This window comes from Cynoglossus semilaevis, chromosome 12 (assembly GCF_000523025.1).
Source record: "Cynoglossus semilaevis isolate Cse_v1.0 chromosome 12, Cse_v1.0, whole genome shotgun sequence".
Classification (NCBI taxonomy): domain Eukaryota; kingdom Metazoa; phylum Chordata; class Actinopteri; order Pleuronectiformes; family Cynoglossidae; genus Cynoglossus; species Cynoglossus semilaevis.
Window position 1 is genome coordinate 16,103,904 of NC_024318.1, and position 16,455 is coordinate 16,120,358.

Sequence of the window (16,455 nt, forward strand, 5' to 3'; positions counted from 1 at the left end):
CACCATAAATATCTTTGTAACAAGAATCAAACGCTGATTTCAGAGGAAAGTGAAGAACTGAAATTAACCTGGTCTGCAGCAGTGCCTCCAGTGGGGTGAGGCGGTCCTGCAACTGTCGTGAAATGGCGGTGAGCAACGAGGCACAGGCAGTGCTGCAGCCCGACAGGTCCTCCTCCTTGACATAGTTCAGCAGCACAAAGTACCAGAAGACAGAGCCTAAAAGAACAAAGAAGAAGATGAAAAAAGGCGAAAAGACAGATGTGGCCTGAGCTAATGTGAGTTTGTGTTGCCTGTGGTTACAATAGCTAGACCTTTCCTTATAAAGCTTTAAAAATGTCAATGATTCGCAAAAAAAAAAAAAAAAATCTTCTGTTCCCATAACTCACTTCACCAAATAAACAACACAATTCTCAAACGTTTTTAAATCATATATCTCTGGTTCAATGGGGTGTTCTGCTGTTCAGTTACTCACCGCCTGTTGCTGAAGCAGGCAAGTAAGGCATATTGTCAAGCAGAGCCTTAAGAAGACTGACTCCAAAGCTGTGATGATTTGGGTCTCCTTTTCCATTGCTGAGGCAGAACATAAGGCACAAATGTTAAGAGATGTTTGTGTTTTTTTTATTTAAAATAGAAAAGCAAAGAATAAAAAAAAAAAGTACCTTATACAAAGTGCAAGAAAGCGAGCGCATTTGTGTGCTATACTTCGGCCAGCTTCAAAGAAACACACGCGCACAATATCCTTCAGACGTGTCCGTGTTTTCACTAGTAGCCCTTCTTTTCCTTCCTTCAAGCTAGAAGAAGAAATAAAAACAATACATCTTTATTATCATTTTTCTTTCTGCAAACTCAAGTTCTTCTTCTTTGTTTTGGATAATAATCTTGCTATGATCTCTATATTCAGACCTGCAGGGTCCGTTAGAGAAAACCCCGGCCAACCAGCACAGGATGTCCAAGATGAGGCTCTGGGCATGCTCAGTGGTGGAGCTGGCCTCCGTGTGCCGACACAGCCCGTCCAACAGTTTCTCGTGGAAGTCTGGGAACTGCAGCATGGCACAGCGTTGGACCCTGGAACCACATCATCACATATGAACAATATAGTCATCGATCAGCTGCTGCAGTATGAACACTGGAAACAGTGATAGAGAGACAGAGAACTGCTCTGACCTTTCTTTGGGCACTGACGTCTTTTTGAACCTTCTGATTGTGACCGAAACTTCCTGCAGGAGATCACAGCCGCGGAGGTTCTCGACTTTCTTTGAGGGAGTGGGCGCCTCTGCTTTGACCGCTGAGCCTTTCTCCTGCGAACGCATGAGCAAACAAGTGTGTTGAAACCCTGGATCAACGTACCGCGGTTGTGGATTTGCAATTGGTGTTTGTGCAGCCTATCAATTCAAAAAGTAATCACACTACATAACACTATGATTTAAGATAGATGCTAGAAAATACATGAACTTGAAAAATAGTGTCACAATGACGCAAATGTTTTATACCTTGGAAGCCTGAGCCCTTTGCAGCAGGGTGGAAAGTGAGTGAGCTTTTGTGCCCTGAGGCCTAGCACTAGGCATTCTAACCACAGGCCTGGAAGTCTCCTCTATGCCCTTGTCACTAACTGCTTTGATGTGAACCAGGAATGAACGGTATTTCCCTCCTGCCATACCTGGGGGGGAAAAGAAACATGAAACAGTTAACTGCACACCTCCGGTCATGTTTACCTTGACTGTAACCTGTTAGAAACGTGTGTAAATAGACCATTAGTACCTTTGACAAGTTTGGGGCTGGTGAGGCTAAGCATGCCTGCATGTCCAGAGAGGTCCAGGCCACTGGCAAGCCAAACCGGACCACACAGGATGTCCTCCTTGTGATCCTCCAGAAATGGACACAAGACGGAGCCTGTTAAAAAGCACACGACAAAAAGACGACAAATGTCATTCCATTTCAAGACTTTTTTTCCTCGTTGCATTTATTTTTCAGGTCCTCCAGGTTGTATATAAACCAAATATGTTATTTTAAGTATTAAAAAAAAAGCTAAAGAATTTAACACTTGTGCTTTAATTGTTTTGAACTATCACCTGCAGGAAAAACGTTTCCTTTCAAGGACAATGAAGCTTTCATTCAAAATCGAATTAAGTCGTTGCAATGGAAGCACAAGTTTCGCGTGTCCTTCATTGGTTATGCAAAGATTAAATAAAAAATAAATTATTGAGATCCAATTTCCTCATATTCCTAATACTCAAAGTCACCATGTGATTCACAGAAGACCATGTTCTTTGTTGTCGCAAACATACAGAGTCATCAGTTGTATAAAATCCTGACGCAACATTTTCTTCAAGGTGGGTACAGCTCCAGTGTGCCAGGGCTCTGCTATGACCAAAGATGTGCAAGCTCACTCTTCTATAGGTCATTGAAACGATTAAGGTGGAATTTTGCCTCTGAATTCAGAAAAAGTCCTACCATATTTTAAATGAGGTTAATGTGAAAAAAAAAAGACAGCCGTATCTTTGAGTTTAATCAAGGGTAAAACATGAATCAGCACTTTAGTTTGAATTTCATTAATCTGCGCCACAATTACAAATTAAAGAGATAGTTCAAGTTTTTTTTAAGTGATATATCAACTACTGATGGCGTACTGACCTCTTGCGCGTCCAACAACGTCACCAGACCTGCAAGTACAATATATGTCCAATTACCTGATGTCTCCTCAATGTCCATAAACTGAATGTCCTCTGTGAAGTCATGCAGCGCAGGCTGGCCATTCTTTTCGCCGTTTGCCAGGAGCACGTTTGAGAGGGGGAATGAGATCTGTCGGTCCACTGATGTCTCTGTTGGAGACGGAAGAAGTCAAATTTACCGTCAGACAGTTTGTCTTATTTCCTTTATCTAAAAATATTATAATTTTACAACCCTAGATGTCTAGATTTATTGGACAAAATTCTCAGCAGTGTCCTCACCGCTGACTTTTCCCAGCCCAGGAGATTTGTTCTTCAGTAATGTGACCTGGATCTGAGGAATGTTGACAATGTTGGCATTCAGAACAAACTTGAAGTCCACGTGGCCGACCATACAGGCTTTCGGCAGCACGACCTCAAACACGTGCTCGTCCCAACTGGAGCTAAAGATAAAAAAAAAAAACACGGAACAAAGAATTTTAATTAAAAAAAGGGAGATGCAGGGAACTGATAGTTTTCCCTTTTGTTTGTCTTTTTATAATACCTGTCACTCTGAAGCTTCCATGTGCGGGTATGCTGCGCTGCATCTCCATGGTGTTGCTGGTGAAGGTGCTGTGGGTGGCGCCGTTGCTGCTGCTCCTGCTGCACTTCCACCCAACAAGGGGGCACCGTGGCCGAAAAGCGGGGGGTCAGGGTTTCGAAACGGATCAGCTCTACCAGGGACATCAAGCTCTCTGTCGTCATGGGTTGGTCCACCAGGAGGTCCACTCCTGTAGTCAAAGTAAAAATGAAGTCAAATTTACTTATATAGGTATATAGAGGGAAAAAATTACATGAAGTGATAGCATATAAAAACATGTACAAGGGTAAAGCATGAGCTAAAACAACATAAAAGAGCAAAACATTAGAGGATATATAAAAATAGACAAAAGCCTGAACAACTAAATACCTCAAAGGAAACAAAAAATATTAAGGTAAATTGTCATTCACCAAATGAATTACCAATGTCAAGTTTAAATTTATACCTGTGATTCCTGGGCTAGAGGGGTTGGAGGAGGGCTTGGCCCCCTCAAGCAGCAACTCAGCCCCTTTAGAAAGGGGGCCATCAATAAACATATCTCCGTCATCTCCGTCATCACACACGCCTCCAATTTGAAGGAAATGAAGTTCTCCACCTATGGAGGGGAAGAGTCAAAATGAGCACACCCAGAAAGTCACAGGGGCTAGTGTTAAGGAAAAAGTCATGTAATTAACAGGACCTACAGCAGGGTCTGACTTCACTGCACTATTGCCATCATATGAACAGTCAAAAAAAAATTAATCTATTGGTGAATTTATATAATTACAACAATTTAAATAAAACATTTTTTCATTGTTGAAGTCGACAAACCCCTAGAACTAGGATAGAAAGAGAAAAACGAATTTAACAAATAATGATATTAAAAGGCAGATGGCTTAAAATATCTTCAATATCTGACTTGATTGTTCAACACAGCAAAATTGTATTAGTACATCGAGTGATTCGTTTGCGCCTCACAGTTCATTAAAATTAATTCCTTTAAACTTTGCAGTTGAAAACAATCTAAATGAATATAAAAATTGTGTTTTTTCAATTATCAATTACATTTATTTGCACTGTTCTTTAAAAGCTATAAAACTATTATTAAACAGCTGAACATTCTCTTTCACATTGGAGTTATTTGACACAAATACAATACAAGTAAAAGGCTGACTTGTCTGCAGAAAAAAAAAAAAACAGACCCAGAACCAATGCACTCACCTTTGGTGCAGGCACAAAGGCGATCGGTCCCAGAGCAATATGTGACTGAAACAAACGGGTCTGTTTCGTCTGCTGACCCCTCCTTCTTAGGCGGTTCCACCTTGGCCAGGACCTCCAATGTAGACAGGTCCAGGATCATAATGTAGCCCGCCTGCGTGGTCACCACTAAATGTCCCAGGCCCGCTACCTCTAAACGACTGCCGTCTTTGAAGCTGGAGGCACCGGTACCAGTGACAGCGGTGCTGCCGCAGCTGGTAGCGGCTGCTCCGCATGCACTTGTTCCAGTTCCAGAGGCAGCGTAGCTATTTTTTTGAGCGGATGGAAGCGTGTCGTCCGAAGCTTCTTCGCTCTCATCCTCCCTGCTATCCAACACATCTGGAGGAAGCAATATGTGAGAGGTGATCGCATCGCAAGAGTCACAAATCTGCTGAACTTTGACCGGTTCTTCGTCCAAGGTGACAATCCGGGTGGAATAGTTAAGCTTGTACAGTGCGAGGTAGCCGCCTCCGCTCCCACCAATTGAAGACCTCTTTTGCTGCTGTTGTCCCGGGGGTAGGATGAGAGGTGTCTGAGGTGGAGATTCATCAGGGTCGTGACCCTCAAAGCCATTGGCCACAGGGTGTAAGCTTTCACCCTTTCGCTGACTACAAAGCGCTGAGTGCAGGCGGTTGAGGTTGTTAAGAGCTTCTACCTGGTTTGTGGCGTTCAAAGTTTCAGCGCCGCACGGCTGCAGGCTGACCAGCAGGTGCACACCATCCGAACAAGGTGTGATGGAGTCTATGTAAAGGTTCTCATCTTCGAGTTGCTTAGGCAACCTCAAGCACTGGACCAGTGCTCCAGGTCGAGGCGGGGCAGACACGCTCCCGGCAGCCAGTGTGCTCCATTTGTCCACGTGGCCATCTAACGCTGCTAGATTCATTGCGGCATCAGCAAACTGCTGAATATAGGTAATGGGAGGATCCTGGAGAAGAAGCTGCTCGTGTGTGTCCAACTCCATCTCGATGATCTGCGGCACAGTAAAGCCCTCCTCGTGGAGACCTTTACTCATGAGATTATTCATCTGGGCAAAAACCTGGCCCGAGGACTTACTGTCCACTTCTCTGATACTGTACAGCAGCAGCACTGGTATAGTCCTGTGCACAGCCTGAGGAGAACAGGGGCTGGGAGGTTGGGAACCTGCTAAATTAGAGAAGCTCTGCTGCACAGCTGCACTTTGAGCATTGCAGATTTCTATCTCCATCGGAGCCTGGTCCTGTACAGGCCCGGGGTGAAAGGGCTCAGGGCCCTGAGTTCTTAAGGGTCCATCTGTGGTCCTGCGTGTTGTGGATGCACCTGTGGGTGGGGGACCAGCCATGGGAGTGCTTGACGCTGAGCGGTAGCTGAGCAATCCTCCAGCCAGCAGGCAGGGAAAGGGAATGTTGTGGTGGTCGGGGACCTTGTCCTTTGCTTTGGTCTGGCTGTGAGTCTTTCCCTGGCTCAGGGAAGGGTTGGCTCCCAGCTCCTCCAGGTCCTTGACAGTGTCCTCGAGAACACTAGCAACCACTTCCCACTGGAATTTCTCCGGCTGCTGGACGATGCTGAGAGCAGTCAGTCCTAAACTCACATCCATGCTTTCCCACTGAGAAGGCTGGCCTGGAAACCGAAGAGAAACATCTAAGATACCTTGGAGAACATTATGATTGTGTGTTTCTTATATTCTAAATAATGACGGCTGGAAAGAGGGACTTTGGTTTTGATTTATGATGCCATAATGGTGGAAAACTTTTAAATTCCAGTCGTACCTGTTACTGACTCTGACCGGGAATGCTCATCACTGTCTGAATCCTCCAACTGGTCATCACTGGACAAAAACAAAAAGGCAGTTACACAAGAGAACGCACTGAAACACAACAGACTCAGAATTCAATTAGAGTCAAAGTGTTTGCACAGGGTGTGGCAACATACTGTACCACTAACCGACGAGGACTGTTCATCATTTGATAAAGAGTTCCAAATTTCCACTACAAAGCTGAATGAACTCAAGATCACATCAATGTGTGCACCGCATTCTCAAAAAGAAGTCATTCGTTTTTACAGTTAATGTTGATTAACATTAAAAGATAGATTCGTACTGACATCTCTCTGTATAAAGCACTAGTTTAAAAACTGATTATTTTAGATTTTCACTCTGAAATACATCTTCCAGATGTGAGTGTACACGTGTCAGTTAGTTTCTTTTACCTATCACCCTCCAGCTTAGGCAGGTCAGAGCAGAAAGTAGACTCTTCTAGCCAGGCCAGAGTTGGTCTCCGAGACTCGGTCAGTGTCTGCTGGCTCTGCTCACCGCCGCTCAGGATCAGCTGCCTCAGGATGGTGGGGTCATAGGGGTTGACGTCGAACTTCAGGTGCACCTGTTTATTACACAATCACACACTTAATCTGGTGCAACTCTTTGAGTTTAAATTTCACATTCATTCACAGCTGGGGGTTTTTTCTCTGACCTTCATCATTTTGGATACATCCCAGATACAGATTTTGCCCCTCTTAGTGGCAGCAGCCAGGAACTGCGGGCAGCTCCCAAAGCCATAGCAGGAGATTTTGTCCGAATTGTCAGGACTGTTAGGAAACTGGGCAGGACTTGTCGCCAGTGTCACCGACAGTGGGACGTTTTGCGTGTGCTCCCCCTTCACAAATGGACAGTTCGGAGAATGTCTCTCGTGTTCTGACCTGGGGTTTAGCAGAGAAATACGAAATTATAGCTATGCATCAACATTTCCACTGTAGATTTGAACCTAACAAAGTGCATTGATGTGATAAATATTATTCCCTCACCATGGCTCATCTGTAGGTTCCCAGCAGACCAGACACACACTGCAGGTGAAACACATGGCTCTGTCGTCCCCAGTTGAGGCAGGCTGTGGAATCATATCCAGATTTTTTTATGTTCTACAAAAACTTGGACATCACGTTAGCATAATGTTACCTTTGTGCATTACAGAAGAAAAAAGTTGAACCGTACTAACCTGGTGGTAAAAACCCGCTTGAGCCATAGGGTCAGGCTGAGCCCACCTGTAGCCAGCATGAGGCCAAGATGTAAATGTCTCCCTCCTGTTGGCCTCACTGTACATCAAAGATCTGGAAAAAGAACCACAGAGCAGGAAAAACAAACTGAGAAATGTGTGGCCAAGTGAAACTACAGCCCGATGCGTCATCTCTCCACGTTACAGTCGAGGTGCAGGAGCTTTTTAACAGATGTTAATTAAGGATTTAAAGTTGATGAATGGTGCGTTCCACGTCTTTTCTTTGCTCTTTGTGAGAAGCTCTAACGATGTGGTTTAAGATGTGAACACATTCATTTGTAGTCCAGGGTTCTGGCTCTGTGAGTCACAGGGCATATTTTCGTAAGTACTGGTTTATAATGACAACATGATAACAAGGTGCTAACAATGGTAACTGGTGTGCTCAGTTTGTGACATGTGACTGCGGCGGGGCAAAATGAGCACAACGAAAACCATTATGTACACACTTTACTGTTATGCCGTTTAAAATGATTGGGTTTTTTTTGTTTGTTTTTTCAACTGAAAATCTTTTTAAATACATTACCACACACTTAGGAGTAGCACAAAAAAATATATATAATTGGTTAGGAGTAGCACAAAAAAAAATATATATAATTAAAAAAAAAAATTTGAAACCACAGCTCAGACACTCGCACCTGCCAGTCCTCATTAGCGTTATTACATGCTCACCTATCTACAGATCGTCCTGGGCCCACGCCCAGCTCAGGTCTGGCACTTGACAGCAGGTAGGAGAGCCTGTCCATGATGGATGAGGCCACAGACAAGGCAGCTACGTTCTGGTTTACCTTCTTCAGCTCGGTGACTATGGCGCTGGCGACCAGCTTCATCACATGATGAGGAAGATGGAAAGTCACAGTTGCCCACTGAGTGAAGAGACGTGGAAATGAAAACAGTCACCACACAGTAACAGGTATTCATCACAGAACTGAAACAGAGGAAATGTTCATTCCTCTCTTGGCAACACACTCGCGGGACACGGAGGTAATTTAATATGCGGTGCTGTAATTATTGTCAGAAAAAAAAAAAAAAAAAAAATCCATGTTGACTGTCTTGACAATTTTTCTTTCTACTCCAACACAACATAAGGTGTTGCAATGACAGTAATAATGACAATAACAAAAAAATGGCCGTTTTATGTCTTATAGAGTTTCAAACCATCACATTTACACATTACATATAAATGATACAGATATTTGCTAGATGTTTTAAGCCCGTAAGTTTCACTATAGGTCAGACTGTGGAACCGCCTTGCCTACACTATATTTTTCGTAGGGTTATTGTAATGGACGATATAAATAAATGTTGATTGACACATGAAAGATTTTTGATGTTTGGGTGATAGAAAGAAATAACAAAAAGACTGGTTCCTGGTCATGTCGTCATTGGAAAAAAACAGGTTCTCAACTGACCTACCAGATTGAATAAACAAGGAAAAGAAAAAAGTGTGAAGGAAAGACAAATGAAGACAGATACCGATCTTAAAGTTCTTCACATTTCTCAAATTATCACAAAGGTTCTAATGGTAAGTAGTAAACAGCTGTCACACCAACCTTGGCAACTTTGTGGTTGGCTGCTGTCTCGTGTGAGGTATTCTTCATGCCTTCTTTGAGCTGATTGATAAAGAGTTCATAGCCCTCTGTGTTGGACACATCAATTTTCTCCTGACAGGCTGACAGCAACTGTTGTGTCTGCAAACACAAACAAGGACACTTTTAAGGAGGTACACATGTACAGATCACTTGGCTCGGCGTCACCCGACGCAGATGACATCAGAAATCAAATGTGCACAATACAAATGTATGAATTCATTTGAATTACTTTAACAAATGTCCACCCACTGTGTGTATAAAGCAAAATGCTGGTCTGCCACTTAACATGCATATTCAAACAGGAAGTCTGCATTCACAACAACATTACCAAGACTTTGTTCTTATCTTACTCCCTGTGACACATCTGCCAACATCTTGACTTTATACATTCTTTACTTTAGTAAAAATAACACAAGCGATAGGACGCATGCATTGTTTCCACTGATAACACCGCGAGATATGCGAGAGCCGATGACGGTCGGAAACAAGTTGATCAACTGCACAACTAATTTACAATTTTAAATGATTTTAAATATCGTGATTTTTTTTCATATACATTTTAATATATCACTTATATAAAACTTATCTTAAGAAGAAGTGGGAAGACCGGAATAACACCTTATATTTGACAGATGGAACAGAAACAGGCTGAGCACCTGATCAAAAGTCAGAGGATTCCTACTTTTTTGTTTGTAAAACTCTTTACAGTGTCTGTACATCCTCCCCAGTAAAACACAGTGTAAATGAGACTACTGCAGGCTCAATATACTCCATAGCAATATTTACTACTGACTGTGCAGAATTACCCTTTTTCTTCAAATACTGCATTTCTACAATTTGTCACAATAACTGTTTGGTTTTTTTTTTTTTTTGTTTGTTTTATTAAAAAGGTAAAACATAAATCATCGCCCCCATCTGCTTTGTAGTCAGTGCTGTTCTGTAGCCATGTAATACACATGAATGCTTTTCCATTTTTTAAATCGCCTGCACAGCGAGGAAAACAAATACAGACCATTGCATAAAGTTCTTTCGAAAAAAAATTGTTACTTACCAAAGCTATTTTGGGGGAGGAGGGGCACATATTTGTTTTTTAAATACAAATAATTCATCCAATGCCATCAACACAGTAAAGCGCCTGTATGGTCACTAACTTGATGAGCGCAGTCAAAGATTGAACTCCACATTCAGCTGACAATCAGATTGTGCAACAAAAGGCCAAGCATTGCTACAGGCGAAACACAACTAGTGTCCCATATCAGGTGACATTAGCCAACACTGGGTGCTTCCTGGTGTCTGTGCGAACGTCACGCAGCATTTCGCTTTACCTCGGTGACCGGCAGCTCCAGCTGTACCATGTCCTCAGGCTTGGTCACTGGAGGCTGGAGGGCTGTGTCCAGGAGCAGGATGCCATTCAGGTCCTTCCTGCATCCCACTGCATAGTCATCCACAAAAAGCACCTTGTCCACTGCAGGGAAGTACTGACACCTGACACGACCACCAGGTTTAGCTAGGAGGAAAAAGGACAACACAGATCAGTGTCAGTGACGTCCAAAAATTGCTGCTAAGTACAACGTGTTACTTTAATCTTTTGTGGTGCACAAAACTTGTGTGGTAAATTCCTGGACAGAGAATAACTGTGAGCAAATCATTTACAATATCTGCAAAAGTTCTTTCTACACGGGCAAGAAAAAAAAAACAGTTAAAGCAAGGCTCAGAAGAATGGACATTGGTGGAGTATTTTTCTTGCCAACATTTTTAAGTGTCCAATGAGAAATTGGCAGCGCACATAACCAAGCTCATTCATTCAAGTGAATATAAATGAAGTCATTTTTGATGTTACAATATTAGAACAACACTCACATTAAATCTTTGCCTCAAAAGAAATGATCTATAAAAATGTTGTATTATCATCAGCATTATTATTATATTATTGTATATTATTGTATACAGTCATATTTCATTAGATTCATGCATCGGCTCTGACTGTGTCTGTTCCGTTATAGCCTGTTCTGTTCTCATTCATTTATTTTTCATTCCTCTTTCTATTGAAGAGACTACTTACTGGCTAGTCTATACTATGGTTTACCCAAACACTGAAATAGGTGGTTAAAGTAAAGCCTTTTAGGCCTTTCTGACCCTTTTATTTTGAAAGGACATCTTATTCAGTATGACCGTCTTTCTCACACTTTCATTTTCTTGGAAATTCTCTAGTGTTCTCCACTGTAAAGCGTCAACAATGAAATCCTTTTTGTGCTATAGTGTAACAATCCTTTTAAATATTTGTGTATTTTTGTGTGTATCATGGCTTGTTTGTGCTATAACGTGGTATAGCTTTGGTTGGTAGCTTTTTAAAAAGACAACAATACTATGTTAAAACTAACAAAATTTTAAAAAAATTATCAGTGAAAAAACCCAGTTGACTATGACATTTGAAAACAAAGTAAATACTGTAGCGATAAACACTTACTGAGGAAGTACTGTATTCAGAGGTGACAAAATACACATGTTCCTTTCAACCACACATGCTGCATGATGTCAAGTCTACAACTTTGAACTGGGGATTATATTTTTGACCCCTTCGTCACATCACCGTGGTTGAACTGCACGGTGATACTGACAGATTTTGAGTGGAAGTGGCCCATTCCTTATATAATCATTCCTATTCACCCTGACACGCTGTCTCTACAAAATGATCTGGCTTCAAAAAAAATCCCAGAGGACAAGTATCTTACTTTGTAATGCCTCACATCTCAAATCACACAGAGAAAAGATCGTCAACTACAATAATGCACCGCATGTACTTTAGTGCAGCACATGACACTGTTTATAGTCAACAGACAGACTGACAAAACTAAAATATTGGCTGTTGGTGTGACTTAAGGTAAATACTAAATGTTAGAAGAAATTACTCCAAATGACCTTTCACACACACATATTCAAGGTTAACTTTTGGGCAAAAAGTCTGTTGCTTCTAAAAAAAAAAAAAGCACTGCGGAACGATGATCACCTGTGGTACAATGCTGACGAGCTTCCTACTTATTCACTGCTCTGTGACTCCGCAGTCAGGCTAATAAATGATCCTGCTTTGCTGATCAACCTATTGATCCTGATCCTCTTTTCTGCAACTGCTAGACCAGAGATTAGAGCATGATAAAAACACATTTGGAGGAGCCCTAACATGACATAGTTTATGTACAACATAGGATTCATTTTGCTGCACTTATTTCTATTTCTTTGTGTGAGGAGCAAACCTGAAAAACTGTGGTGGTGGTGGTGGTTGTTATATTTTTGGTATTCAAGTTGCAATGTGAACACTCCTTCTGAGTGGAAATGGCAGCAGTTTTAGTTCCATGGCGATTGACGCAGCTTGCTAATGTCATAAATGTTTTAGGAACTTGGAAATTTGTTTGACGCCAGACAAGGTGACCTCAGTGTTTCGCAGACTTCCTTTCTATTAGAATTTTCTATGTACAACCATCTCGGGTCTGCGAACAAAACAAACTGTCCAGTAAGTACAACGTGTGCAATATGCATTGCTGAATAAAAACGTTAGACTGATAGACTGTTAAATAGAAGCCAAACAAATTAATTCTTGCAATTCAAAGTATGCAATAGACCTTGCCTGCTTGCACAACAAACCAATCCTTCAAATGACCTTACCCGTCGCTTAAATAGACAAATAGAATGACTAATGAATGAGTTAGTAAGTGTACTGTATCTTAATATGTAAGAGCATGTTCTGAAAACAGAGAAACTGCAGTCTAGGCAGAGGTGTACTACAAATGGTGTACAATTTATGGTGAGGTGTACAATTTATATTTTAAATATTGTTTAATAGTGTACAATTTATATTTTAAATATTGTTTTTATATTGTACAAGATGATGATAGTTGAACAATTATGTACATTGTCTTTAATTTCTTTACATTTCAATTTCATAATTGCATTTAAGTCGCTGTTATTTAGTATAAAGGGCATACATACCAAGTAAAGAAAAATGACCATCCATACTGGATGAGGAACACAACTGTGAAGATTATCATCATCATCAGTGGGGTTGAAAAATACATCACCCTGTGATGCATTACTCTTGACAAAAGAAATCACATGGATTTTTAGTTTTTAATGTTTTTTTATTTTATTTTGTATATAGATTATTTTGTCTATTTAATTTAAAATGTATATTCTGGTTTGTATGTCTTTGCTTGCATGTAAAAAATAAACTCAAAATGACAGCAAGGGTTTGACAGAACATTAAAGGTCAAGTATGCAGTTGTGTGTTATTATTTCTGTACTGTGTTTATCAGTATTCATGCGTGTAGTTTCCCTGACCTGTGGCAGGAAGAGAAACATTTATTTAATGAATAAAGCATGATGGTACATTTAATATACATAGAATCCAGTAACCAGGTCAAAGATTTTTGACTACAAGAAATAAGGAATACAGCTAATACCTGTTATACAATGTGTCTACACAACTTCATTTTGTGATCTTTTAATAGATTTAATTTTTTTTTTTTTACATATTAACGATTGCTTACTAGACCATGCACCAAAAATACATATTAACTATTGCTTACTAGACCATGCACCAAAAATACTAGTGATTCTGCTTTTGTGTCAAACATTGGAATACCTATCAATGTGTTACTGGTTGTACTACAGCACAGAGTGATCAGTGAGTGCTGCCAGTGCGGGCAAAGCAGGCGCGCATAATTACTGGCTCGTGCAGAAATTTCAGTCCAGAAACGTAAAGCAAATGTCAATACCTTGTGAGAGAACTTTTTGTATTGACATGCAGCACAAATGTCACACTAGTCATGTGACCTAATCTCACATGTTAACCCCACAGGGAAAGGAAGAATTTGTTACACCATTCCGGCATGACAATGTTAATTTAATTTCAGCACCAGAGCATTCAGTGGCAACTGACAAATAAATGAAGGGCAAAAATAATAAACAGCTGTTAGAAAAAAGCGTCTAGGACACTGCTACATCTGATCTTATAAAAACAATGGGTAGGATTGATTCAAATTACAGATGCTGCTTGAAATGTCCAATACATCAGTTCCACCAAAGAAAAATGTATCTGATTTTAGATATAATCATAATATTACCATCCTTAGGCATCTAAAATACATGATGTTAGTTTTGGGGAAGGAAGAAATTATTAAATCAGCCCAGCCTTTGTATTTAAACTATCTAACTCTATTAGGTGCTGCCGTTAGTTTGTGTGTTGACGATGTGTGTGTACAATTAATAAGAACGAGTTGATTTTTTTATTTTCTCTTACAATTAACTTTATTATACGGAAACTCGTTAAATTGCGGTTGCATGGATAGAAATAAAGATGGTTCTGGAGGCCTCTATAGCAAACTGGCTAATAGAAAACACTGGTTTGTATATCAGTTCACTTCAGTCATACAAATTCCCTTGAGACGGACAAATGACTGACAGAGCGCACCACTTAAATGGCTAGACGAACAGAACACCTTTAAAACCCAAACCACAGTCGTAAGACCCGTGCGTTGGTCTTTATCACACAACGCCAGTCGTGCTGCCTCTAATGTCTAAGATATCAGGTCCACTATTGACAACATGACACTGTCGTGAGACAGAGAGAGCACTGGAATAACAAAACTGACCAGGAAGGTTTCCTGGCTAACTAGCACTGTGCTAAGTTGACTAGCTCAATGTTAGCTTTAATGGTAGATGTGTCATGTTGCAGCAATGGTAAACACTAGCAGCCAGTTACGGTTCAAGAAGCACTTGTTCAAACACCAATACCCGACAGTTGTGTTGTGGTTTTCCATAGACTGACCTCCACCACTGTCTTATTCAAACAAACGACCTAACTCTAGGCCCGAAAACTCGGCATGTGTTGTGTTAAGAGAGTGTTGACAGCCAGCGGCAGGTTTGTCAGAACAGAAACTATTGGTGTCACGGCTTGTCAGTGCGCCCCGGTGCTTACCGTGCAACGCTGACGCCTGGAGAATAGCCCCTGAAGTCCCGTCTATTACTTTGATGCTGCCACGACTGGTAACGGCCAGGATAGCGTTGAGAGCCGGGTGGTAGGACAGGCTTCTCAGGCCCTCCTCGTCGCAGCGCAGGCAACCGTCTCTTAATACAATCCAGTCTGAGGAGGTGGACGAGCCGGAGCCCGGCGAGGCCGCGGCCGCCATCTTTCCTTCTTTTCCCCTTACCTTCCTCCCTGGGCTTTTTAGTGTTCTGGTGGTACACGTAATACTGCTAAATCTAAACTACTAACTCCGAACTATGACGCCTGTGCCACTCCTGGGCCCCTCTGCGGCTTCTTCTCCTCCGCCCGTCACCGCAGCAGTGGCTATTCACCATCGGCGCTAAGGAACTCCTGGCTGGGCTCTCGATAGGTAGACGCAGCTACCGTATTTTTACGCCAGGTCTCGCGATAACGCGAAGTAGCGCTGTGGACTATCGTGTGGGTAAAATATGAAAACCAAAATTATTAGTTGTGTAACACACGCACGTGTAAACACACAACAATGTACATACGTGCATTGACCAAAAAATAAACGACGAGGTTGCGTATTTTCCACATATTTTCTAAATACATAGTTTAAAAGACAGTATTAGAAAAAAATGCTAATTAGCACTAGCAGTTTTCATATTTCTCAAATATATAATAATTAATAATCATTATATATTTGAGAAATATGAAAACTGCTGCTCTACAAATACCGCTACACTATTAAAACGCTTTAACGTCACTCACCCAGCACATTTAAAACATAAAAATAGTATTTACGCCACAACATTAAATTAGAATGTGTTTTTTTCTTCTTTTTTTCTTTTCTTTTTTGCATGTCTAGTGTTGTCACAGTGACAAAACACTGACATAATGATATGGAACGCGAGATCAAAGCTTATGGGAGAAAGAATAGAAACGATCCAAAATAATTAGATTATATAATAAAATTAATTGATTTACATATTTACATTTGTGTCCCTTGAATGGTAATCATTTGCAAAATGTAGTTTAAAAAAAAGCTACAATGTTCTTTTTGCTATAGCACTTATAATCTGTACTGCGCTTTGCTACTCTAACAATTGTGAATTTACACACGAAATAAAGTACTGTTCTTATTTTTAAATTAGAAAAAGACGACAGCATTGTTGTTATCTTTTGTGTCCTATAGGTGTCAGTGTTGTAAAGCAGTGATGGTTTTCTAATTATGAAACGAGAGTTGTTGGAATACATGATTTAATCATCATGTATAAAGACATTTGTGTCAATCGGTACTGTTGTTTGATGTGGATGAAATACCTTATGACGTCAGCATTCGTGAATAAGTAATATTGGGATGGGTCTTGATTATGCTTTT

At 41.0% G+C, this 16,455-nt stretch overlaps 1 protein-coding gene across 1 annotated transcript in view; it reads right to left on the minus strand.

Annotated features, from left to right (window-relative positions):
* Positions 1 to 15,650, minus strand: part of birc6 (baculoviral IAP repeat containing 6) — an 84,736-nt gene extending 69,086 nt beyond the window's left edge. Inside the window, 21 exon segments of the mRNA XM_008322461.3 lie at positions 69 to 216; positions 473 to 570; positions 660 to 791; positions 904 to 1,065; positions 1,165 to 1,298; positions 1,491 to 1,657; positions 1,759 to 1,890; positions 2,688 to 2,819; positions 2,949 to 3,109; positions 3,211 to 3,436; positions 3,692 to 3,841; positions 4,447 to 6,078; positions 6,228 to 6,286; positions 6,667 to 6,836; positions 6,927 to 7,152; positions 7,258 to 7,340; positions 7,449 to 7,560; positions 8,175 to 8,368; positions 9,056 to 9,193; positions 10,420 to 10,601; positions 15,066 to 15,650. Coding sequence (XP_008320683.1) covers positions 69 to 216; positions 473 to 570; positions 660 to 791; positions 904 to 1,065; positions 1,165 to 1,298; positions 1,491 to 1,657; positions 1,759 to 1,890; positions 2,688 to 2,819; positions 2,949 to 3,109; positions 3,211 to 3,436; positions 3,692 to 3,841; positions 4,447 to 6,078; positions 6,228 to 6,286; positions 6,667 to 6,836; positions 6,927 to 7,152; positions 7,258 to 7,340; positions 7,449 to 7,560; positions 8,175 to 8,368; positions 9,056 to 9,193; positions 10,420 to 10,601; positions 15,066 to 15,276 — 4,649 coding nt within the window. The 5' untranslated portion in view covers positions 15,277 to 15,650.
* Positions 15,651 to 16,455: the final 805 nt, after the last annotated feature.